This window comes from Heptranchias perlo, chromosome 1 (genome assembly GCF_035084215.1).
Source record: "Heptranchias perlo isolate sHepPer1 chromosome 1, sHepPer1.hap1, whole genome shotgun sequence".
Lineage (NCBI taxonomy): Eukaryota > Metazoa > Chordata > Chondrichthyes > Hexanchiformes > Hexanchidae > Heptranchias > Heptranchias perlo.
In genome coordinates, this window is record NC_090325.1 from 144227572 (window position 1) to 144253726 (window position 26155).

Genomic DNA, 26155 nt, shown 5'->3' on the forward strand with positions numbered 1-26155 from the left:
GTTAACATGCCTTGCCATCTTCAGCACCTCAACATCTGTCATCATGCTTAATATTGCCTTCTGTTCTCTTACAGGGCCTTCAGCGACCGCCGTGTTGACGGAGGGTGATTCCTCAGAGGACCTGCCGGCCTCTGAGGGGGCACCGTCACATCTGAGCGAGCTATCCACCAGCGCAGATACATACACCTCGGTGGGTCCCCGTCCTCACTTAGTTGGGGTTGCACATGGCGAGTCACCACACACATGTGAGCACGAACAGACACTGGTGGCAGGGGCAGCTGTGGAGAGTCCTCGTCCTAGTCGGTGGGAGCACTCTTCTCCAGGCTATTATCAGCTGGACACAGATGCTGAACCCTGGGGGCCATCCTTTAAAAAGAGAATGATCGAGGGGCAGTAGCACATTTGCGCGGTGCTGGAACAGGTGCCGCGCGCACTCTCCACAATCGCGCAGAGGATGGAGGAGTCCAACTCCTGCATGAGTGGAATTGTGGCACAGGTACAGGAGGGAATCTCTGAGATAGTGTCAGGGTAAATGCGGGAATGTCTGCGATGGAGGGAAGGCTAGCCTCCATTGAGCTTCAAGCACGGCTCACCAATGAGTCCACTGAGGCCCTGACAAAGGCCCTTTGGACTCAGGGTGATCAACTTTCTGCCGCCGTAAACAGGCAGGCAGATACACTAGCACTGCCCTTACAAGGCTTCACACATGTCCTCCAAACTGTCGTCCAGCAGGGTGGTAGGAGTGCTGTGGGCCTGGCCCAAGAGAGGGATGATGGCGAAAGGGGACATGGAAGTGGGGACGCCACTCAAAGTGCTCCCACGTCTCACCCGTTGTCCCCCTCTCAACCAGTATCACAATGCTGCCTCCTCTCCAAGTGGTCGAGTCTGTCCCTGCACAGGTGCAGGTGGAGCAGTCTTTGGAGGGGCCCTCATGGGCACTGAAACCCAGAGGGCGTTGGCCCAAAGCATCTAATCAGTCAGGGCATGAACAAGAGCAACCTGCCACTACCTCTGCTGCAGCCATAGGGGAAGGACCATGTAGGAGTGGTCGTAAGCATAAGGCAAAGGTTTTATGATCACATAGGGAATGCACAAGTGTGTTTGACGGTTTGTCATGTTTTTTATTTATAGTTGATTTTTGTTAATGGCACATTAAATATTAATATTGTCATCACTACTGCCACGTCTTAACCATTCTTGACTGGCTTGTGTAATAAGTCCCTTTCATGAGGTTCACTGAACACCCACACTTGATGCCACCCATTGGGTCACTCTACAGTGGGTGTAGGTGTAGTTGCATGACTATTTTGTGCAGGTGGCTGTGGCACTGCACTGTGTTGTGGAGCTCCACGTGGCGGAGGTGGACGGCGTGCCTGGCGAGGCTGGTGATGTTGCTCGTCCTCGGATGAAGTGATGAATGCAGCAAAGGCACCCCCCATCCTGACGGTGTGAGATTGAGGGGGTCCGCAAAGTAGGTAAATGTGTTTGCACAGCAGAGTTTTGGGTATAAATTAATAATTTTGAGTGGAAAGACAAAGGTGTTGCAGCCAAAACTTTCTCTGAAGTGACAGAGTGCCCTGCTGCAATAAATGAGGTATTCCCCCCAACTGTCAAATAATCCTTTGCATCTCCCACTGACTGCTGGCTGAAACACGTCTGTTCCAACAGGGAGTGTTTCCCACAGCACGGGAAACATGCTGAGGATCCTTCAAAATTGCACCCCTGCCAAAATCTCCAGTCAATGAGGTCTGTCAAGTATCTCAAGTACCTAAATAACAACGTAAATGATCATCCCACCAGCTTTAATTGCCGATGGGAGTCTCTCATCCGGGAGCTGCGTGCGCACCCGAACGCGTCATTGGGGAACCCGGAAGTCAGCAGGTTGGAGCCGGGCTCCGAACCCGCTCCAGAATTCCGCCATTTTAGGAGACCCCCCCCCCCTCCCCCCAACACACCCGCTCGGCCATCCAAAAATCGGCCCCCTCATCACTGAACAAAAATGCTGATGCTTGATGAAGGTGTTAAAAGCTAAACAAAAACAGGAGGAAAATATTTGATCATTTTTTATCACCGGGTACTCTCTGTTCATTTATTATTGGATATTAATCCACAGCAAAAACAAACTGCTCTCAAGTTCGTTATAGTTCAGGATAGAGCTGGTGATGTTAATACCGCCAATTGCAAAGTCATGAGAACATTAAAGCAAGGTATTCCATTCTTACTGTTTTGAGAAGCAATTGCTCCTTACCTGTCCAGACAAACTGTGACTGACAGTGTTATCCCGATCACTGAGTGATCTAACCATTTGATGATTTCCCCAAAAGCAGATTAAGATGAATTAATGGACGGTATATATCCAGTTACTAAAATTGACACAATTACCGTGGGATGGCCTAAAACTAACTTGATCAAAAGTACAAGTTTCGACCACAAGGTCAGATTATTCAAGGTTTGGTCTGAAAAACAGATAGTGGAGTCAGTGATATAATTAAGGGTTGGACATCCAGTGAAGCAGTGTACAAAACCTTGAAGGGAATCCTGCAGGAATAGTTACTTCAGTGAAAGTATGCCTTTATTGGTTCTGTTTTGGAAATTTTCCCAACTTGACAAAGGACCTTAAGAATTTCTTTGAGTTATGTACACTGAGGCAAAAGTAAATTTGGAGGTTCCATCATTTAAGATTTTTTTTTAAAGAATGACTCCTTCCTTTTTAGGATGTGATTACCTAAGTGACTTGCTTACATGCATTGATGTAGGATATTACTATTAAGCATATATAATTGACATGTTTCAAATTCATAACCAAGGTAAACATTGGGCTGCTGTCCTTTTAAAACTTTTTATCATCATAGTAATTGCTCCATGTGGTTGCATCCATCAAAGTGTATTGCATGTAGGGCCTTATTTCAGAGCTACATCTCTGTTCTTTTTCTTCTTGTTGGTAGCAGTTAATACTATCGCAACACGAAGATAGGGTAATTCTTTTGTTGCTTCAATGGTTCTAATCAAGTTAAGTTTTGTTTCTGTAGCTCTTGGTGTTTTTGCAAGCTTCTTCAGAATGTTTTGCTTAGTTTTTTGCCATTACTGTAGTTGTTGCATTCACTTCTGTTTTTGAATCGGGAATGTGGTACACACTACCACAAGGAGAAGTTGAGGCAAATAAATTATAGATGCATTTAAGGGGATGCTAGATAAGCACATGGGGGAGAAAGGAATAGAAGGATATGGTTGATAGGGTTAGATGAAGTAGGTTGGGAGGAGGCTCATGTGGAGCATAAACGCCAGCATAGACCAGTTGGGCCTAATGGCCTGTTTCTGTGCTGTAGACTCGATGTAACTTGATGAATCCTAATGTGGAGATGCCGGTGATGGACTGGGGTTGACAATTGTAAACAATTTTACAACACCAAGTTATAGTCCAGCAATTTTATTTTAAATTCACAAGCTTTCGGAGATTTTCTCCTTCCTCAGGCAAATGTTTCAAGATCTCCTTGAAGCCTACGCATTTATACATATTGAACAATAATACATGGTGTTTACAGACTGCCCCTGCAACTGCCCGTTGCCAAGGCAATCACCGTGTTCAGACAGAGAGGTGTTACCTGCAGAACCTCCGAATACACATTCAACAAAAAAACAAACAGGGAAAAAAAACAGAGAAAAAAAAACACAGAGAGAGGCAGAAACATCCGGAAGGCAGAGAGAGCCAGCAAATGACCCATTATATTAAAAACAGATAACATTTGTTCGCTGGTGGGGTAACGTGTAGCGTGACATGAACCCAAGATCCCGGTTGAGGCCGTCCTCATGGGTGCGGAACTTGGCTATCAATTTCTGCTCGACGATTTTGCGTTGTCGTGTGTCTCGAAGGCCGCCTTGGAGTACGCTTACCCGAAGGTCGGTGGATGAATGTCCATGACTGCTGAAGTGTTCCCCGACTGGGAGGGAACCCTCCTGTTTGGCGATTGTTGCGCGGTGTCCGTTCATCCGTTGTCGCAGCGTCTGCATGGTCTCGCCAATGTACCATGCTCTGGGGCATCCTTTCCTGCAACGTATGAGGTAGACAACGTTGGCTGAGTCACAGGAGTATGAACCATGCACCTGGTGGGTGGTGTCATCTCGTGTGATGGTGGTATCTGTGTCGATGATCTGGCATGTCTTGCAGAGGTTACCGTGGCAGGGTTGTGTGGCGTCGTGGACGCTGTTCTCTTGAAAGCTAGGTAGTTTGCTGCGAACGATGGTCTGTTTGAGGTTGGGTGGCTGTTTAAAGGCGAGTAGTGGAGGTGTGGGGATGGCCATAGCGAGGTGTTTGTCCTCATTGATGACATGTTGAAGGCTGCGGAGAACATGGCGTAGTTTCTCCGCTCCGGGGAAGTACTGGACGACAAAGGGTACTCTGTTGGTTGCGTCCCGTGTTGGTCTCCTGAGGAGGTCTATGCGATTTTTTGCTGTGGCCCGTCGGAACTGTCGATCGATGAGTCGAGCGTCATATCCCGTTCTTACTAGGGCGTCTTTCAGCGTCTGTAGGTGTCCATCGCGTTCCTCCTCGTCTGAGCAGACCCTGTGTATTCGCAGGGCCTGTCCATAGGGGATGGCCTCTTTGACGTGGTTAGGGTGGAAGCTGGAAAAGTGGAGCATCGTGAGGTTGTCCGTGGGCTTGCGGTAGAGTGAGGTGCTGAGGTGCCCGTCTTTGATGGAGATTCGTGTGTCCAAGAAAGAAACTGATTCTGAGGAGTAGTCCATGGTGAGCTTGATGGTGGGATGGAAGTACTTGATTCAAGCCACACCATGGGGGTGATTTTAAACCCCAAGAGAGGGCAGGTGGGAGTTGAAAATAGTTGTTTTTTTGGGTCACACCCACAAAATTTTCAGACTTTGCATTCCCAATGGGAAGCCTGTACTTTTACGCGCCGATGTTAAACCCGGAAATAAAGCCGGGTCGCAGTTGTGACCAAAAAAAAACTTTTCAACTCCCACCCGCCCCCAACCCACCCGTTCTTGGGATTTAAAATCACCCCCATTGTTCTCTTTGTTATGTTATCAGCAGCATTCCTGAATCTTTCTCCAAACATGGAAAAGGATGTTCAATCAGTGTTTTTAAACATTTGTAAATAATGTAATTTGTAGTTTTTTTACAGAAGTTCTGTACAAGTGTGGTTAATTGTTATTTTTCTGTAGACATTCTTAACTCCGGTTGAAATGCAATTTTGCTTTTGTGTTTCTAGTGTTTGGCCAAAGCGTTAATTTAAGACAGACTCCCGGTCAAAATAAAGAAATTTACAATATAAAGATGTTTACAATTTTCTTCTGTTAAAAATGTTGTAAAAACCTATTTAAAATATAACAGGTGCTGTAAACAAATACTCCACTCAGAGCCATTGGCCATAGATTAATGGATTTGCAGCACACCACTGAAGTGGAATACAATATCTGTTTAATAATCACAATCTTCACACACAGGTCATAGAGCATTATTAGAATTTTCAATATTAAAATAAATTTGATAAACGGGCTGAAGTTCCTACCTTCATTAATTTTAGTGGAAAAGTACACCTGAGTAAAAAGTGGTATAATATCCCTTTATACTCACATCAATGCATTCGCTAAAATTAGCAAAGACAGGAATTTTGGCCCCTATAATATGTAAATAAGTTTCAAGGCTTTCTTATTTTGTCCTCAGGGTGTCGCTTGTTGTCACAGAGACTGTGGATGCTGGGCTGTTTGGTGAAGGAATTGTAGAGAGTTTGATACATGCATGGCAACACCTTCTTCTACCACCAAGGGTATGCTTTTTATACAGTTGTGACCTTCTAATATGTGAACATTAGACATGCTTTGACGCGCCTGTACCATAGTCAGCCCTGGCAGTCTCATGCCTCATTCACTACCCTTTTCTATTAAGTGGGTATGTTTTGATGGTATTACTTTTGAATATGATATAACTGACTATTGTTGTATTTATGTAGAATGTCATATCGAACTTTTCTGATAAAGTAACTTTTATTTAACCACAATGTAGTTGGGTGCCAGCCAGAATTACCTGGATTGATTATCCAGTTTGTCCAAAGTTTGTTGGAAGTGTATGTAAAGTATACTCTGCCCTTACAACAGTCATTGGGAACCAAGCATTTTGCACATTATAATGCAGTAACTTTACCATGATGTAGTACAGAACATAATAGTAAAAAGTGAAGAGATGAGACCGAGTTATTATTGCCAAGGTAGTATTACAACTGTGAGCCTTGTACTTGGTAGAGGAATGGGAGGTGGCAAGCATAGAGATGACATGTAATTTTTAAAAATATATTTCACAAAATTAGATGGATTAATTCAGAATGCAGCAATTTTATACTAAAGTGTGGAGCTTTACACTAAAGTTCCCTGGCACTTATATAGGACTTTTCACATCATCAGAACATCCCAAAGTCCCTTGCAAACAATTAATTACTTCAGTAACGTGTAAACATGGCAGCCAATTTGCACACAGCAAGGTCCCATAAACAGCAAATGAGATGAATGATCAGTTAACCTGTTTTTGGTGGTGCTGGTTGGGAGAGTAAAGTTGTTTAGGACACAAGGAGAACTCCCTGCTCTTCTTCAAATAGTATCACAGGACCTTTTACCTCCATCTAAATATGCAAATAGGCTATAAAGATCACTTCAGCTCACCACAAAATCTTTTCATAAAGGAAATCAAAGTTAATCTTGGTGATGTGGATCCTCTGGTGGTGCAGCTTGTTCTAACAGAATTCTGCCAGCGGGTGGCAGTAATGCTGTTAGCTGAACTCTATATCGTGAAGTAATACTATTTTAAGCTGTGTTACTCTTGCCTCTTGTTTTTATGCTAATAGTGATCTTTTAGACATAATCACCTGAGTGGGGGAAATAACCTATTACACTGACAGGCAATGGTAAAACTGGTAGAAGTAGGAGAAACAAATGTATTGTGAATTCACTGCTTCATGTTCTGATAGGTACTGTCATCAGTGGTATACTTGAGTATTATTTGGGAAGCCAGACTATTCACAACTACAAGAAAATAAAAGAGAGACCAATCTTGTTTTTTTTTCTATTTTATTTTCATTTTCTTGAAATTGCGAATTGCTTGGCTTGTGCATAGCTTTCCAAATGCAGTGTTCAGTGTTGCGGGGAAACTTTAGACCCACTGGCTACTTACCTTCATTGTAAAATGGAAAACTCTTGGCTGTCTTGGGCAATGTTGTGAACTCACAAAAAAGGATGATGCCAAATTGGAGTGGCTGAAGACATTTGTGCTACGAGTGATAGGGCAAGGTGCTCAGTCGCAGAAGGATATCGTTGCCCACAAAACCTGGGATCAGGTTTGTGTGACTGCTGATGGGGCGTACTTGATGGCAGAAGACTTGGCCAATGATTTCCTTGCCTCTGCAGCTAACGTCATAAACAAACTGAAGCTAAAGCCTGTTAGAAACTCAACCACTAAGTAGCATCCTGTTAAGGTAGCTGAAAAGGAAATGGCAAGTTGTTAGGCAAAAGCAAAGGGCCTTTAAAGGGTATTTGAAGTATATTCAGACTGATTAAGAGCTTTAAAGGTAGATTATAATACTTCAATTTGTGGGGCCAGAAGGGTCATTAAGGAAATGAATGAGATCATTGGGTTACATTCATCTGTAAGAGCACACAATTACGTAGAATTATCCTTTTTCCATTGAATCAGGTCTATTGCCAGTTGTGATCAAAATGATTCCTTTGGGTTAATGCCGATGAATGGCAAGTCCAGTGCTAACCAACAAACTTATGAGGGCATCCTTGGGGGCTGGAAAGAGAACCATACAGTATTAGTGTCTTATCCAACAGGCCATAGCAGTGACCCATTTGTGCAGAGATTGGAAAAACTGGTGGAGTTGGTGCTCAGGTAGAAGGCTTTAATGGGCCAGTTCAGTGCAAAGCTGGTGAATAGGATTCAGTTTGAAGCATGCACACTCTCTGTATTCCAGAGCATATTTGTGGTAAAATTTTAAAGGGGGTACAGGAACAGAGAGACCTGGGAGTTCACATTCATAAATCTTTGAAGGTGGCAGGACAAGTTGGGAAGGCTGTTAAAATACAGGATCCTGAGTTTTATAGAGGTATAGAGTACAAAAGCAAGGAAGTAATGGTAAACCTTTATAAGTCACTGGTTAGACCTCAGCTTGAGTACTGTGTCCAATGCTGGACCCCACACTTTAGAAAGGATGTCAAGAATTTGGAGAGGGTGCAGCGGGGATTTACCAGAATGGTACCAGGGATGAAGGAATTCAGTTAAGTAGAGAGACTGGAGAAGCTGGGGTTGTTCTCCTTAGAGCAAGGAAGGTTAAAGGGAGATTTATTAGAGGTGTTCAAAATTATGAGCGGTTTTGATAGAGTAGATAAGGAGAAACTGTTTCCACTAAGCAGGAGGGTCAGTAATCAGAGGACACAGATTAAGCCAGGGGGGAGACAAGGAGAAATTTTTTTACTCAGTGAGTTGTCATGATCTGGAATGCTTTGCCTGAAAGGGTGGTGAAAGCAGATTCGATAGTAACTTTCAAAAGGGAATTGGATATTTACTTAAAAAGGAAAAATGTGCAAGGCTATGGGGAAAGAGTAGGGGATTGGGACTAATTGGTAGCTCTTTCAGAGAGCTGCCATCGGCAGGATGGGCTGAATGGCCTCCTTCTGTGCTGTATGATTCTATGAAAAGGAGGATCCTAATAAGCCTATAAACTACCAAGGAATCTTCCTGATATGAATGGTTCTTAAGGGTTGTTATGGCAAGTATTAGATACTCTGAAGATCTGTGGTGTAATCCAAAAGGAACAGGCTGGTTTCTACTCTTGTGAGGAATCTGTAGGCTTGATTCAAGATTCCAAGTAATGGAGAAACCATTCAATGGGCTGTAAGTTGTGTCCATGTTGTGGTCAGGAGGATGGTGGCAGCACACTCGCATTTTATGGTGAGTTGTATTGATCGCCATGCCACTTGTGAGGAGCTCCTAGTACTTGCTGTCCACCAAGTAAAGGCTTCAAACCACGTTCCTGTTGTCTAAAAGAAAGAACTTGCACACCTATAGATCCTTTCACGTCCTCAGTTTGTCCCAAAGCACCGCACAGCCAATCAAACACTTTTTAAGGGCTCGATTTTCGGACCCCCATGCCGGCGGGTTCGTGGTGGGGGGGCTCCGAAAATTGGGGATTCCCGGGGCGGGTCAGGAGCCTGGCTCGAACCCGTCCACTTCCGAGTTCCCCAGTGACTCGCTTACATGCGTGCGCAGCCCCTGCATGTGGGACTCCGGCGGGATCCCACTTAAGGTAATTATTTTGATACTTCAGGTCGTTAGCAGACCTGATTGACATGATATTTTAGGAGGGGTGGGATTTTCATCTCAACTGAGACTGTTTCCCATACTGGGGGAAACACTCCTAGTTGAAATGGACGTGTTGCAGCCATCAGCCTGTGGCAGCTGCAAAGGTCCATTTGACAGGTTTGGGGGGGAGACCCTCACTCATTGCAGGAGGCCACTCTGTCGCTTTGGACAAAGCATGGCCTCCACCACCCTCCTCCTACCTTGCGGACCCCCTCAAATGTACATCTTCCGGATGGGGGCCACCGTAGCTGCAGTCATGACCTCCTCGGAGGACGAACAGCATCACCAGCCTCGCCGGCCACGCCATCCACCTCTGACACGTGGAGCTCCACAACACAGTGCTGTGACCTGCACGGTAGGAGGGAGAGCAACCGCAGAGAGAGATGCGTCGCAGAAGGCACTGCCCTCACCTCAGGGTCTACAGACCGAGGCTCAGCTTCCTGGACCTCTCTGAGCAGCAGTGCATACGGAGGCTCAGAGTCACTCAACATGTAGTCGTGGACATCTGCAGCCTCCTTCATGCCGAGCTGCTCCCGGCTGGCCCGAGCACCATCTTCTGACCTGTCGCCGACAAAGTCGCCACTGCCCTCAACAACTTCTCCTTCGCATCCTTCCAGGGTGCCACCGGGGACATCGCCGACGTCTCTCAGTTGTCTGCACAAAAGAGCCCTGCAAGTACACCTAAAACCACTCCGCAGAGACACAGTGGGTAGCATCAGTTGTGGGTCTTCATAGTGATCCTCAGGAAAGGGCATTATTGCACAAACCAGACAAGATTCGCAAAGACATGGCAGTAGCGGTGACAATATAATATGTAATATGAGTTGATCAGAAATCAAATGTAAGTTTAAAAACCATGACAAACCCTCAAACACCCTTGTGCATCCCCTTCATGCTCACGACACATTTGCCTTATGCTTCTTACAGCACATATGTGATGCATACCCTGTGGCTGCAGCACAGGTAGTGGCAGGTTGAGTGAGGCTGACTGTGAAAGAGATGCATGAGAGGGTGAGTATGAGACAGAGCCATGAGATTGTATGAGGATTGGGTTGAGTGGTAGTGGTGGGATGAGTACTGGCGAGGTGAGTAAGTTTTTTTTTTTATTCGTTCACGGGATGTGGGCGTCACTGGCAAGGCCGGCATTTATTGCCCATCCCTAATTGCCCTCGAGAAGGTGGTGGTGAGCCGCCTTCTTGAACCGCTGCAGTCCGTGTGGTGACGGTTCTCCCACTGTGCTGTTAGGAAGGGAGTTCCAGGATTTTGACCCAGCGACAATGAAGGAACGGCGATATATTTCCAAGTCGGGATGGTGTGTGACTTGGAGGGGAACGTGCAGGTGGTGTTGTTCCCATGCGCCTGCTGCCCTTGTCCTTCTAGGTGGTAGAGGTCGCGGGTTTGGGAGGTGCTGTCAAAGAAGCCTTGGCGAGTTGCTGCAGTGCATCCTGTGGATGGTGCACACTGCAGCCACAGTGCGCCGGTGGTGAAGGGAGTGAATGTTTAGGGTGGTGGATGGGGTGCCAATCAAGCGGGCTGCTTTATCTTGGATGGTGTCGAGCTTCTTGAGTGTTGTTGGAGCTGCACTCATCCAGGCAAGTGGAGAGTATTCCATCACACTCCTGACTTGTGCCTTGTAGATGGTGGAAAGGCTTTGGGGAGTCAGGAGGTGAGTCACTCGCCACAGAATACCCAGCCTCTGACCTGCTCTCGTAGCCACAGTATTTATATGGCTGGTCCAGTTAAGTTTCTGGTCAATGGTGACCCCCAGGATGTTGATGGTGGGGGATTCGGCGATGGTAATGCCGTTGAATGTCAAGGGGAGGTGGTTAGACTCTCTCTTGTTGGAGATGGTCATTGCCTGGCACTTATCTGGCGCGAATGTTACTTGCCACTTATAAGCCCAAGCCTGGATGTTGTCCAGGTCTTGCTGCATGCAGGCTCGGACTGCTCCATTATCTGAGGGGTTGCGAATGGAACTGAACACTGTGCAGTCATCAGCGAACATCCCCATTTCTGACCTTATGATGGAGGGAAGGTCATTGATGAAGCAGCTGAAGATGGTTGGGCCTAGGACACTGCCCTGAGGAACTCCTGCAGCAATGCCCTGGGGCTGAGATGATTGGCCTCCAACAACCACTACCATCTTCCTTTGTGCTAGGTATGACTCCAGCCACTGGAGAGTTTTCCCCCTGATTCCCATTGACTTCAATTTTACTAGGGCTCCTTGGTGCCACACTCGGTCAAATGCTGCCTTGATGTCAAGGGCAGTCACTCTCACCTCAGTGCAGGTAAGAGGAGGATGAGCTTTGAGTGGGTGAGAGGAGTGATGTGATAGAATAGTGTTGGCAGTGCAGAAGGAGATGTGGGGTGGGGGCGGTGATGTGGCAGACGGAATGTAGGGGAATGAGTAAGTGTACTCACTTCGGCTGACCTACTTAGGTCATTGAAGCGCTTCCTGCACTGTATGCAGGTGCGCGATATGTTGGTGGTGCAGGTGACCTCCTCTGCCACCTCGAGCCAGGCCTCCGTGGTGGCAGAGGCAGGCCACTTCCTCCCGTCTGCCAGGCAGAAGATCTCCCTCCTCCCCCTCCTCCTCACCCCATCCAGTAAGTACCTGGAGTGAGGCATTCTTACACCTGGGAGCAGCCTTCCCCCTGGGCTGCTCCATGCTGCATTTTTTCCTATTTTCTGCAGCATCAGTCAGTGGAGGACTGCCCCTTTAAATAGGGCTCCTCCAGCTGACAGCCTATGATGCGCCTGCGCAGTCCGCCCGCTGCGCAGCTTTCCAGCGCAAAACCCGGAAGCAAAGGTAAGTACCTTCAATCAAGCTGCGATTGCATGCGGAGCACCCCGCGCGCCCAGTCGACCCGCCAACCCGCCTCCTTCCTAATATTGGGCCCTAAGTGTTCAACCTATCATCAGTGAATATAATCAATCAGTGATTTATCTTCCTTTGGGCAGGGAGGGGGTGAAGAGATAACTCTGTGTATATTGACAGGGAATGAGAACTTCCTCTTTCGCTGACATGTATGCATGGGACTCCGATCTTGCCGCGCTTACGCATTATAGGTTCCCCCCCCCACTCCTGCTTCCCCGCCCCATGCCCCTGCTTCCCGTGGGCTCTGCTCTCCTCCCCACTTTTGGCAGTATAGGCCTGGGAAACAAACCTGCAGCCATATATTTGGGAAGCTAGAGCTGTAAGCAACAACCTTTCACTTTTTAAATTTAGTTTTATTTTTCTCGTGAAAATATTGTGTTTAATTTTTTGTTTCTCAGCCAGCAAGACAGGAAGGTCCCACTGAAGGATTTGGCCGTGTCATCCCATTGCATGCTGTTGTATTTGGCATGGCAGTAGAGTGTCAAGAGATCCGCAAACATCACAGGTTAGTTTCTGCAAAGCATTTGTGTACAAAACCTAGTTTAGAGACAAGACTGAAAAGACTGCACAGTATGATTGTGCTCAGCTATTTATTTTAACTGAGTTTTTTTTTCTGTTCTTGGTTTGTTTTTCTTGGAATGGGAGCAGTGTTGACGTAAAATGTCCCTTAATCCCATCCTTAAATGGCATTTCTGTTGAACCAGTGTGCTATTTATGTTTTTCATGCTTGCCATATATGGGGGCTCTTTAAGTGTGACTTTAAGTTTGGTGCTTGAGAATAGATTTGTGCTGTGGACTTGCAACTTTATAAGATTACCCAAGTTCATTTCACATCTCCAGAGTGAATTAACTTTCATCCCAACAATTTTGCTTGTCTCTCAACCTAAATCTTGTGAGATGACAGTATGCTAACCTAATACCAATTTTTTTTTAACAAAATTAAATTGACAAAATAATCTGCAGGCTTTTTACTTAAGCCAAGATAAATGAAAATGGTCTCTGTAAGTGTTGAACTTGGATTTAAACCACTCGTGGGGAAGGGGAGGGGAGGTCGGCAAAATACCAGTTCTCACATCTTTTTAAAACACTTGATTCTTTCTCACCCTCACCACAATCCTGGTGATTCCTTAAAGGAACACTCCCTGTTGCTTGTTTGAAAATATGTAAAAAGTTATATCCAGTTGAATAGTTAAAATCCTCAATAAGTGTTACCACCACTGCGTATATGTTGAACTGCTAGGATTGCTGTCATTCGATGTACCTTACTGAAATGATTATTTAAAATGGTGGTGCCAGCATTTCGTGATCACTGCTCAACTCCCATTGACATGAAATTTTTGCAAGGTGTTGCAATATCATCAGATCACCATTTTCAGACTATCCTTTAGAGCATGCACAATGGTGGCAATTATTATAGACTTGATGTACTCATGGTTTAAAGTGGAGTTAATAAGATATTCGGGGAATTTTGGCCAACTTGATTTAATTAAAGGTAAGTTTTCATTTTTGTTAAATAGCTTCCAGTACTCCTTTTATAAGGGTTGTGATATAATTTTCCAATGTGATGAATAAACTAGGATTAGAGAAATATACAGAATGCTAATCCATGGTTAGGGCAATCAGTTTGTTGTGGCACAACAGTCCACAATAAAACTGTAAATTTCTCCACTTGTCACATATGTGTGTCTTTGATGGAAAAGTCCCGAAGGTAGTTAGTAGTCACTGAATCATGTTTCCAACCTGGCATAGAGAGAGAGAGAGAGCAGTCAGTATGGAACATCAAAATACATATTGTCATGCAAAAGACCTATCATCCGGGGATCAGCATATCTACTGAGGGAACTGATCAGCATGGAGAGTGCAGGAAGAGAGCAAGTGATGCCAGGAGGAGAGACATGGCAAGAACCTTCTTACAGACACTAACGGTTTCTGAGATTTTCAACACTTATTGCTGCAACAAATTACTTGCCCCATTTGAAATAAAAACACTTTGTTTTTTTTCGTAATGTTTCAGCTTGGCAATACAGCCATTGTTCTCAAGGATTAAGAGAATTTTGAAACTATACCCACCTTACAATTAGAGGGCATTTAATTATAGAAAGGTTAATGAGAAGCTGGCATCACAGTTTGTTTTTATCCTGTTTGGCAGAGTTTGCTTCAGTGAGGTTGGTGGGTTATATTTGAATGAAGCAATAAAATGGTACAGCCCAGTTAGCAGTGAACCCTGTATCGGTGATGCTGCTGAACCTTACACCACTGAGAGAATGAGGCAAGTTCCTGGCGGATACACGCCACTGACTGACCACTTCCAGGCCATGACCATTGATTTCAACAGTCCACAGGTATGAGAACAACTGCATCACTTCCATGAAAGCATATCTAAAAAGGATATTCTAAGTTTGAATCATGCCTCTTGCTCTTGTTACTTAACCTGTTGGTACAAGTGAGGCAGACTTAATAATGTTGTCATGATTATGTTAACTGGCTTATAGTGGTATTCAAATTTTCTCCAAAAGTCAGAGCAACAGGCATGTGTATGCAGAATTGGGTGCAGGAGCAGGACTGTGCAAAGTTGTACTGTCATTTAGTACTCTTGATAACTTCTACATTGTTTCACTACGAATTTGTCTCCCGGGGTGAGCTAATTATTTGGTTAAAGTGTCTTTGTACCTGAAGTTATTTTTGTTTTTGAAACTATTGGTTAAATTCCCACACAAAAGTCACTGAGGTGCCAAGCTTGAAGAGAGTCTGGGTCAGGCACTCGGCACTATAGTGTTGTAGCACTATCTCCAGTTTGTGGTCTCTTTGAGCAGACTCCCTACTGGTAGTGAGTGATGTGAACACACTAATGTCTGTAGGACATGCGATTGGGTAGTAACAGTAAGTTATTGCTATATTTTTCTAGTGTTAAGAGTGTACTACTAGAGTAACAGATCAACATGTAGAGCTTGAAGGGGTAATTTTCTGACTCTTCACTTCTGGTGGGGAGCCTCATTTACCAGGAGCAAATATCAGAAACTGAGGTGCTTGCTGCTCAAGCTTTTCTGACCATTTACAGCAATGGTCAGAAAATGTTGGGCAGTACATGCGCAAGTTTTCATCATGTGCTCCCAGCAGGCGAGGCTCCTCCCTGGATGGGTGAAGTTAGAAAATGTCCCCTCTAATGTTCGTCTTTGTCAGTGGTAAGAAATTTGCTTGAATGTAAGCATTTTAAAAAGGATCTACTTCTGCACTATTTCACCACATAGTAACCAGGCTTCTATATTTGAAACTTTATGATTCAGAACATTTATGTTAGTTAAACGGAAAAGTATCATATTTAACATGATTTTAAAAAGCTTCTACAAGGTAACTTGTTGCTCATTCTGTTGAAAGTACTGTGCGTGAAGTATGATATGAAGTATACAGTAATTTGTGACTATCATGTTTGTGTGTTGTGTTAGGAATTGGAGGGGCTGACTGCCAGGAAACCTTGCCGACTTTGTCTGCCAGTAGTTAAGGAGGGTGTGCTGGACGCTATTGTAGCCTGGTTTGTTCTGCAGCTAGATGAAGATACAAGTCTCTCCACTGGCCCTGATGAAAAGACCTGTTGGGAACAGGCTGTGTATCCTGTACAGGGTGTGCTTGGTAAGTGTAAAATAATGTAAATGGAAGACTTGCCATTAGTTTTGAAGGAAAAATGTTATTGAATTCTGAGTCTAACTTTGATGTCCTTATTATCTACAAAAATTCTAAAATCCCTTCGGAACCTATTCAGTGAAAGTTTGATGTTTGACTCAGGTATGATATCCATTACAAATGGATGCCTTTCGCATTTGTTGGGGAATACAACAAACAGCATTAGGCATTTAGCTCTGATGATACAAAACAACAACTTGCATTTATATAGCACCTTTAACATAGTAAAACATCCCAAGGCGCTTCACAGGAACGTTATCAGACAAAATTTGACATTGAGACAGGTGACCAAAAGCTTGGTCAAAGAGGTAGGTTTTAAGGAGTGCCTTAAAGGAAGAGAGAAAGGTGGAGAGGTTTAGGGAGGGAATTCCAGAGCTTAGGGCCTAGACAGCTGAAGGTGCGGCTGCCAATGGATGGGAAGGGGAAATTGGGGCTGCGCAAGATGCGAGAATTGGAGGAATGCAGAGTTCTCAGAGGGTTGTACGGCTGGAGGAGGTTACAGAGATAGGGAGGGGCAAGGCCATGGAGGGGTTTGAATACAAGGATGAGAATTTTAAAATCAAGGCATTCCCGGACCGGGAGCCAACGTAGGTCAGGGATGATGGGTGAATAGGACTTGGTACGAGTTAGGATACGGGCAGCAGAGTTTTGGATGAGCTCAAGTTTACAGAGGGTGGAAGATGGGATGTCAGCTAGGATATCATTGCAATAATTGAGTCTGGAGGTAATGAAAGCATGCATGAGGGTTTCAGCAACAGATATGCTGAAGCAGGGGCAGAGACGGGCGATGTTACGGAGGTGCAAGTAGGTGGTCTTGGTGATGGAGAGGCTATGGTGGCTGAAGCTCAGCTAAGGGTAAAATAGGATGACGAGCTTGCGAACAGTCTAGTTCTGCCTTAGACAGTGGCCGGGGAGAGGGATGGAATTGGTGGCTACGGAACAGTTTGTGGCGGTGGCCGAAGACAATAGCTGTGGTTTTCTCCAATATTTAATTGGAGGAAGTTTATATTGCCACTTTGATTTGGCTGCAAGACTTTCAACAACTGAATAAAAATATTGAGTTATAAATAGGAAAGTGGAGGAGGGGAGAGAAAATGAGACATTATATTTCTCTTTTTCTTTGTATATATACAGTAATTTATCATGTTAATTTATATAAAAGAAATCAGAGTGTCAGAAATATGCGGTATCATTTTTTTCATCTTATTATAATTTTGGATTTTCCCTAATTTTTAAGATACTTTATCCTTCACCTATCTCAGGATAGGCTCACCATCTAGCAAGGGAAATGGCTGGAATAATGCTTTTTCTGTGGAACTTTATAATCTGTCATGTATGTATTTTGTGACTTGTCTCTCAATCCCAACCTGTATGGAAACCTTCCCTACAGATCACTTTCCTCCTGTTCTCAGCTGAAGTGTTATAAGAACATAAGAACATAAGAAATAGGAGCAGGAGTAGGCCAATCGGCCCTTCGAGCCTGGTCCGCCATTTAATAAGATCATGGCTGATCTGATCCTAACCTCAAATCTAAATTCATGTCCAATTTCCTGCCCGCTCCCCGTAACCCCTAATTCCCTTTACTTCTAGGAAACTGTCTATTTCTGTTTTAAATTTATTCAATGATGTAGCTTCCACAGCTTCCTGGGGCAGCAAATTCCACAGACCTACCACCCTCTGAGTGAAGAAGTTTCTCCTCATCTCAGTTTTGAAGGAGCAGCCCCTTATTCTAAGATTATGCCCCCTAGTTCTAGTTTCACCCATCCTTGGGAACATCCTCACCGCATCCACCCGATCAAGCCCCTTCACAATCTTATATGTTTCAATAGATCGCCTCTCATTCTTCTGAACTCCAATGAGTAGAGTCCCAATCTACTCAACCTCTCCTCATATGTCCGCCCCCTCATCCCTGGGATTAACCGAGTGAACCTTCTTTGTACTGCCTTGAGAGCAAGTATGTCTTTTCTTAAGTATGGAGACCAAAACTGTATGCAGTATTCCAGGTGCGGTCTCACCAATATCTTATATAACTGCAGCAATACCTCCCTGTTTTATATTCTATCCCCCTAGCAATAAAAGCCAACATTCCGTTGGCCTTCTTGATCACCTGCTGCACCTGCATACTAACTTTTTGATTTTCTTGCACTAGGACCCCCAGATCCCTTTGTACTGCAGTACTTTCCAGTCTCTTGCCATCAAGATAATAACTTGCTCTCTGATTTTTCCTGCCAAAGTGCATAACCTCAAATTTTCCAATATTGTATTGCATCTGCCAAATCTCCGCCCACTCATCCAGCCTGTCTATATCCCCTTGTAGGTTTTTTATGTCTTCCTCACTCTCTACTTTCCCTCCCATCTTTGTATCAGCTGCAAACTTTGATATGTTACACTCGGTCCCCTCCTCCAAATCGTTATGATTAATTTTGTTCTGCATTGTCTGATTTCAACCTATGAAGCTTTGGCAGCTTCGGCAATGTTCTTGTTTGGACTCAACTGATTTGTGGCAGCAATACATTTGCCTCCTCACTGGAGTGTTTATTATTTTAGTGCAAAATTAAGAGTTCCTGCAGCAGACTTCAAATTTTGCCTGTCTTATTGTGAGACATTTTCTTCGGAGAGAGAATGGTTTTGTTCCAAGTATCGCTTCTAACCAGGAGTCAAGTCTTCAGAAACAGTCCATTGTGCCAAAATTGTGAGACTGCTTTCCTGCCACATTCTTGGCTCGACAGCAATGCAGATTGGAGATGACCTGGAGGTCAGTGTGATCTTCATGGCCAGAAATCAGGACCATTGTGAATTGGATGCACTGACCTCCATGTATTCATTCTTCAATCAGTGTCGTGGGTAAAGGAATTGTACATTTGTTCTGAGAGGTTGCATAACCAATGCATAAAAAACTTCTATGAGGATTTTTTATTGAGCCTATGTGTATGTGTGATATGAATAAAATGCTATAAATAACCTCAGGGGTTCTGATGACTTCTATGAATTATTGAACATTCTCTGCGAATTACATCATATCATCCAAACTCCTCAATTAAACTATTTGCTTTATTACTTGCTCCCAGCCATTTAATATGTAAACAATTTTTTAAAAGTCACTGAATTAAAATACAATATGCTTTATTTACATTTTCCTCACTTTCCTTTTTTTTTCTGTTTCAGGCCAGACAGTAAAACCTGGTGATACTCTAGTAGTTGATGTTTCCTGCAAGAACGCATACCTGGTTTTTCACAGTATTGGTATAGTGAGCCATGAACACAAGATGGAAATTGAAATGAATGCCATGAGTGATCAGACATGTAATAGTTTTGCAAGTGAGGCTGAACTTTGTGATGCTTTGGCCAACCTTCAGACTACAAGTGAACCTAGAACGACCCTTCTACACTGTATGCTTGAATCTTCAGAAATAGCTCGTCTCAATAACACACAATATAATGACCATTTCAAATCTGCCTTAAGCAGTGTATTGTCTTCATTAATGTCAGTGGATAGTGGAACCTATTTCTCACAAACCATAGATGACAGGAGTTCAAATATGAATTTTGAAAATACTAACTGTCAAAGTTCTTCAGCTCTAACCTCCGACATGTTGTGCGTGTTGGATGTATCAGAGGGTTTTTCCATTTTGCCCTTGATTGCTGCCAAGTTGGGACCTGTTAAAGTTTTTAGTTCCTTAGAAAAAGCACAGCAGCAAGCTGCATTAAGCACTCTAGCAGAATCTAATGAAATTTCAAAAGATCGGTTGGAATTTTGGCATAATTATCTGGAGGATGACTCTACAATATTACAAAGGCCTCAGTCGGGCAAGCTATGGAGTGTTATTATTCTTGACGCTATCGAGATGTGTGGACTCATACGACAAGGCCTGGTAGAGAAAGCAGCTCTAGCTAGGTATGTCAGCTTTGCTTTTAATTGCTTAAAAGAATGCAGCTAAACTCTTAAGTCTCGTTAAAACAGCAAAGCCATGGTTGCTGGTGGCAATGGTGAGAGGAGGGGAAATCAATAGGTAACTCAAGTTTGTTCCAATCTGCAACATTTCATTGAGCAGGGGGTGTCTGAACTTTTGTTCTCTTGGGCCACGTGTGTGTGCGTACTATAGAGTCTGGTGGGGTGTGGGGGGGAGACATGCAAAGTTTAAATCAATGTTCCCATTAATTTGTATATATCTCATATTGCTGATACTATCAGAACTTGGTGTTCTGATTTAGTGTTTATCCAACAGTGAGGCAACAGCATTACAAACACCCCGTACAAAACTTTCAGGCCCACGATATTCAAACAGAACAAACAAACAAATAATAAACCTAAGTGCAATTAGAACTGTTTGCAAGGTTCTGGGACCGGATTGCTAGAGTGAAAGGACAGTACATTGTAGAGAGCTGGGGAAAAGGCTGTCCTTTAGGCTGAGGACTGTTGCATGGTACAGGGGAGATCAGAACAGCAGCATTCATAATTTACAGTCGTTTTTGTTCCCATGCATACTGAATGATTAGAATTTATTTTTCGATCTTTATTAGAGAATAGTTTCCAATGGAACTTAAACTGTAAGTTCTTTGTATTACACTGCATCATAATTCTTTTGCTACTACAGATAATGGGGTAGAGTTTCCGCTTTGGGCGCAATTGGGCACAACAGAGCGGAATTGTTTTCTTTTCTTTTGCAATAAAAAATATTCATTGATGTATTTAAAATGTAATTCTGGTTAGAGGATTGGTTAACGGACAGAAAACAGAGTGTAGGAATAAACTTGGCAGGCTGTAACTAGTGGGGTGCCACAAGGATCGGTGCTGGGGCCTCGGCTATTTACAATCTATATTAATGATTTAGATGAAGGGACCGAGTGCAATGTCACCAAGTTTGCTGATGATACAAAACTAGGTGGGAAAGTAAGCTGTGAGGAGGACGCAAAGGGTCTGCAAAGGGATATAGACAGGTTAAGTGAGTGGGCAAGAAGGTGGCAGATGGAGTATAACGTGGGTAAACGTGAGTTTATTCACTGCTGAAACCCCCATCAATGTCTTTGTCACCTCAAGACTCGACTATTCTAATGCTGTCCTGGCCGGCCTCCCATCTTCCACCCTTCCTAACTTAAACTCTTTCAAAACTCTGCTGCCTGTATCCTATCTCGCAGCAAGTCCCGCCAGCCCATCACTCCTGTCCTCGCCGACCTACATAGGCTCCTGTTCAGCCAATGTTTCAAATTTCTCATACTTGTGTTTAATCCTTTTATGGTCTCGTCCCTCCCTACGTCCATAAGTTCTTCTAGCTCCACAATCCTCACCCGAACACTCCGTTCCTCTGACTCTGACCTCTTCCGCATCCCCCCCTCTATTCGCCTGACCATTAGCAAATGTGCCTTCAACCGTGTAGGCCCCACACTCTGGAATTACCTGCCTAAACTTCTCCATTTCCTCCTTTAATAACTTCCTTAAAACCCACCTCCTTTGGCTCAGTATCCAATTCTTTGATTATGCCTCTACGAAGTGCTTTGGGATGTTAAAGGCACTATATAAATACATGTTTTTTTTAAATCAATATTGATTTCTTCTGGCTCTGCAAGGTAAAGGACAGTGCTTGCACCAAACTACACAGGTGTGTTCCATAGATCCTGGGGAGGCATATATGAAGTTTAAAGTTTATTGGTGAATCATCTTAATTGTTCAGACTTGTAATATTCATGTATTTTGTTTTTAGATGTTTGCTTCGACCCGAGGGAAGGTTGTTTCCTCAGTGCATAACAATATATGGAATGTTCATAGAGTCTGAGACATTACTGCAAGAAAGTGCAGTCCAGGGAAAAGAACCCACGTTAGGGTTCAATATTGCACCTTTCATCAACCAGTTCAAGGTTTTTAATGTATTTTTATACTGTCAATATTGTACTTACTTAAAATTCATTTTTGTAAATCAGTGCACTGAGCCTGTAATAAATGTGATTAGATTCAATTTAATTAAGCTTCTTTCCCCCTACAGGTACCTGTCCATGTATTCTTGCATTTATCTACATTGCCTCATGTCCGTTTAAGTGAGCCAGTGGAGCTATTAAAGCTGGATCTGATGGGTCTGGTCACTGATGATTTGTGCAGTGAAGTCAGGGTAAGATAAATTCTTAAAAGTTAAGTTGTTTATTTTGGCTCCTGGTTTAGTTTTATCTTTTAAACATATTTTCTGATTTTGGAAACATAATTCTTAAAAAAAAAAGTACCAAAATCAGTCCTGACCTTTTACTGCTAATTAGGGATATGTTTCCTGTGCGTTGTTTCCTTTTAAAGTTAAAGTACAGTAGATCGTCAATCATCCATCATTACTGCCCCACCCCTCCCCCAAACAGCAGATGATAATGAAAATTGGTAGATCATTAAAAATCCACAGATTTTGTTTTTGTGTTGACGATACAACAGTCTGCTCGGCCTGGGAATGAAAAAAAGGAAAATACAAATAAAAAAAAAATCATGTCATTTAATTCATCAAGACAAAGAGAACGAGATGTAAATAATGAAAGATTAATTTCAACATCTAATGCAAGCCTTTAGCCGATGAAAATTTGGGTGGATAATTTTGAAGGCAGATATTAGAAATTCCACTACACGTGAACAGACCAATTTGTCAGTTAAAACAGTACAGTAGCGGGGACACATTTCCCCCTCTGCTTGTAGAAAACATTGGGCCAAATCTTGCTGGAGTGGGGCATCTTACGGTGTGTGCCATTAGACTTTTTCCTCACCCTTCAGCTGGAATTTTTTTTGCACCGTAACTTGCTGGAAGTGCGGGCTGATTACGGCAATGGGGCATCTGGGGCCTTAGTGGGACCAATAGTGTATCCCCTTAACCAATGAGATTTGAGGATTGAGAAAGAAACAGAGGAACGATGGAGGAGGAGGGTGAATTAAGAGTTAAATCAGGTACAGAAAGAGAAATAGAGAGGGAAAGAAAGATTGGATTAAGAGGGAGAGAAAAAAGAGACAGAGAGGAAAAGTAAGAAAAAAAAAAGAAAAATTTTAAATTTGACATTTTTAAAATCTCAACAACAATTTACTACATGTAGGAATAAGACTCAACAATTGAAATTGTTCTCTTTCTGGGCCGAAGAGATTGGCATTTCATTAACAATTATATCATTAAAAGGATATTTACACTATTAAGTATGAGCCCTAAACTTCTGCAGTAAGTTTAATGGGCAATTAATGTGCAAATCCAGGCAAGTTCTTAAAAATAACGGGAGGCTAAGGATGAGATGCCATTTGTGACCAGCAAGTTCTGGAGATTTGCAACTCACAACATATCCCTTCATCCCCTGAACTTGCTGTCTGATTTACGCATTAGTAACAGCGTGCGTGGTTAACATGCCGTTATTTTTTCAGGAAGATTTGGCCCATTATCTGAAAACCTTGTAATCAGTGACTGCTACCTAAGTGAAGACATGACCGGTTATGCTAATCATTTACCAATGCTGTACAAATTTAAAATTCTCATTCTTGTGTTCAAATCCCTCCATGGCCTCGCCCCTCCCTATCTCTGTAACCTCCTCCAACCCTAAAACCCTCCAAGAACTTTGCATTCCTCCAATTCTAGCATCTTGTGCATCTCTGATTTCTTTCGCCCCTTCATTGGCGGCCATGCCTTCAGCTGTCTAGGCCCTAAGCTCTGGATTTCCCTCCCTAAACTGCTCTGCCTCTTATCCAAGCTTTAGGTAACCTGTCCTAATATCTCCTTATGTGGCATGGTGTCAAATTTTGTCTGATAACGCTCCTGTGAAGCATCTTGGGACGTTTTAACAACAACTTGCATTATCTAGCGGCTTTAACGTATTAAAAGGTCCCAACACGCTTCACAGGAGCATTATCGAACAAAATTTGACACCAAGCCACACAAGGAGATATTTTATTAGATAGATATTTTACTATTACATTTAACATGATACAGAATCGGTTTATACCCCTGAGAGGCAAGAACTCTACTTGCCAAAAAAAAAAGCCATGGACAACTAAAGAGGTAAGGGACAGTATAAGACATAAGGAAAGGGCATACAAAAAGGCAAAAAATGGCACAGATCCTGGCGAATGGGAAAGATACAAAGATCAACAAAGGGTCACAAAACAGATAGTAAAAGATACAAAAAGAGAGTATGAAAAGAAACTTGCAAGGGATATCAAAACCAATACAAAGAACTTTTATAGTTACATTAGGAAAAAGAGGGTGGTCAGGAGCAGTGTTGGCCTCTTAAAAACTGAAAGTGGGGATATTGTCATTGACAATGGGGAAATGGCGGACATGTTGAACGATTACTTTGCGTCAGTATTTACAGTAGAAAAAGAGGATAGCATGCCGGAAATCCCAAAAAAACTAATATTGAATCGGGGACAGGGACTCGATAAAATTAATATAAGTAAAGCAACAATAATGAAGAAAATAATAGCACTAAAGAGTGACAAATCCCCAGGACCAGATGGTTTCCATCCCAGGGTTTTAAAGGAAGTAGGTAAGCACATTGCCGATGCCCTAACTATAATCTTTCAAAGTTCTCTAGATTCAGGAACTGTCCCTCTGGATTGGAAAATTGCACGTCACTCCGCTTTTTAAGAAAGGAGAGGGAGAAACCAGGGAATTGTAGACCAGTTAGCCTAACATCTGTTGTGGGGAAAATGCTGAAGTCTATAATTAAGGATAGGGTGACTGAACACCGAGAATTTTCAGTTAATCAGAGAGAGCCAGCATGGATTTGTGAAAGGTAGGTCGTGCCTGACAGACCTGATTGAATTTTTTGAAGAGGTGACTAAAGTAGTGGACAGGGGAATGTCAATGGATGTTATTTATATGGACTTCTAGAAGGCATTTGATAAGGTCCCACATAAGAGACTGTTAGCTAAGATAGAAGCCCATGGAATCGAGGGAAAAGTACGGACTTGGTTAGGAAGTTGGCTGAGCGAAAGGCGACAGAGAGTAGGGATAATGGGTAGGTACTCACATTGGCAGGATGTGACTAGTGGAGTCCCGCAGGGATCTGTATTGGGGCCTCAGTTATTCACAATATTTATTAATGATTTAGATGAAGGCATAGAAAGTCTCATATCTAAGTTTGCCAATGACACAAAGATTGGTGGCATTGTAAGCAGTGTAGATGAAAACATAAAATTACAAAGCGATATTGATAGATTAGGTGAATGGGCAAAACTGGCAAATGGAATTCAATGTAGACAAATGTGAGGTCATCCACTTTGGATCAAAAAAGGATAGAACAGGGTACTTTCTAAATGGTAAAAAGTTAAAAACAGTGGATGTCCAAAGGGACCTAGGGGTTCAGGTACATAATCATTGAAGTGTCATGAACAGGTGCAGAAAATAATCAAGAAGGCTAATGGGATGCTGGCTTTTATATCTCGAGGACTAGAGTACAAAGGGGCAGAAGTTATGCTGCAGCTATACAAAACCCTGGTTAGATCGCACCTGGAGTACTGTGAGCAGTTCTGGGCACCGCACCTTCGGAAGGAGGGAGTGCAGCGTAGGTTTACTAGAATGATACCTGGACTTCAAGGGTTAAGTTACGAGGAAAGATTACACAAATTGGGGTTGTATTTTCTGGAGTTTCGAAGGTTAAGGGGTGATCTGATCAAAGTTTATAAGATATTAAGGGGGAACGGATAGGGTGGCTAGAGAGAAACTATTTCCGCTGGTTGGGGATTTTAGGAGTAGGGGGCACTGTCTAATAATTAGAGCCAGACCTTTCAGGAGCGAGATTAGAAAACATTTCTACACACAAAGGGTGGTAGAAGTTTGGAACTCTCTTCCGCAAACGGCAATTGATACTAGCTCAATTGCTAAATTTAAATCTGAGATAGATAGCTTTGATTGCCAAAAAGCTATCTAAGGGATATGGGTCAAAGGTGGGTATGTGGAGTTAAGATCATGGCTGATCTGTGATCTATCAAATGACGGAGCAGGCACGAGGGGCTGAATGGCCTACTCCTGTTCCTATTTACTATTAGATATATTATGTTAAAGGTGCTATATTAATGCAACTTGTTGTTATACATACACAATTACTGTAATATTAGATTCAAACTTCTTCTGCCTCAATTACATGAGGGATATGTAGCTATTATCCAAACCAATTTTTAAAAAATGTTTAACTTATCTGGAGGATTTCTTGATAGTTTTAAGTAAATTCATAGCATTGTTTGAAATGAAGACAAAATATATATGAAAATTACTCTCAATGTCTCTAGAACCGTG

General features: G+C 43.2%; 1 protein-coding gene across 3 annotated transcripts in view; it reads left to right on the forward strand.

Annotated features, from left to right (window-relative positions):
* prmt9 (protein arginine methyltransferase 9) overlaps window positions 1–26155 on the forward strand; it is a 49711-nt gene that overhangs the window by 21096 nt on the left and 2460 nt on the right. The window contains exons 4-10 of one of the 3 annotated variants that reach the window (XM_067992232.1): window positions 5681–5783; window positions 12641–12747; window positions 14392–14584; window positions 15686–15869; window positions 19086–19815; window positions 21620–21773; window positions 21899–22021. In XM_067992232.1, the coding sequence (XP_067848333.1) occupies window positions 5681–5783; window positions 12641–12747; window positions 14392–14584; window positions 15686–15869; window positions 19086–19815; window positions 21620–21773; window positions 21899–22021 (1594 nt within the window). Of the gene's footprint in view, window positions 1–5680; window positions 5784–12640; window positions 12748–14391; window positions 14585–15685; window positions 15870–19085; window positions 19816–21619; window positions 21774–21898; window positions 22022–26155 lie in introns of those variants that run through there. The other 2 variants (XM_067992238.1, XM_067992246.1) reach the window with 2 other exon arrangements.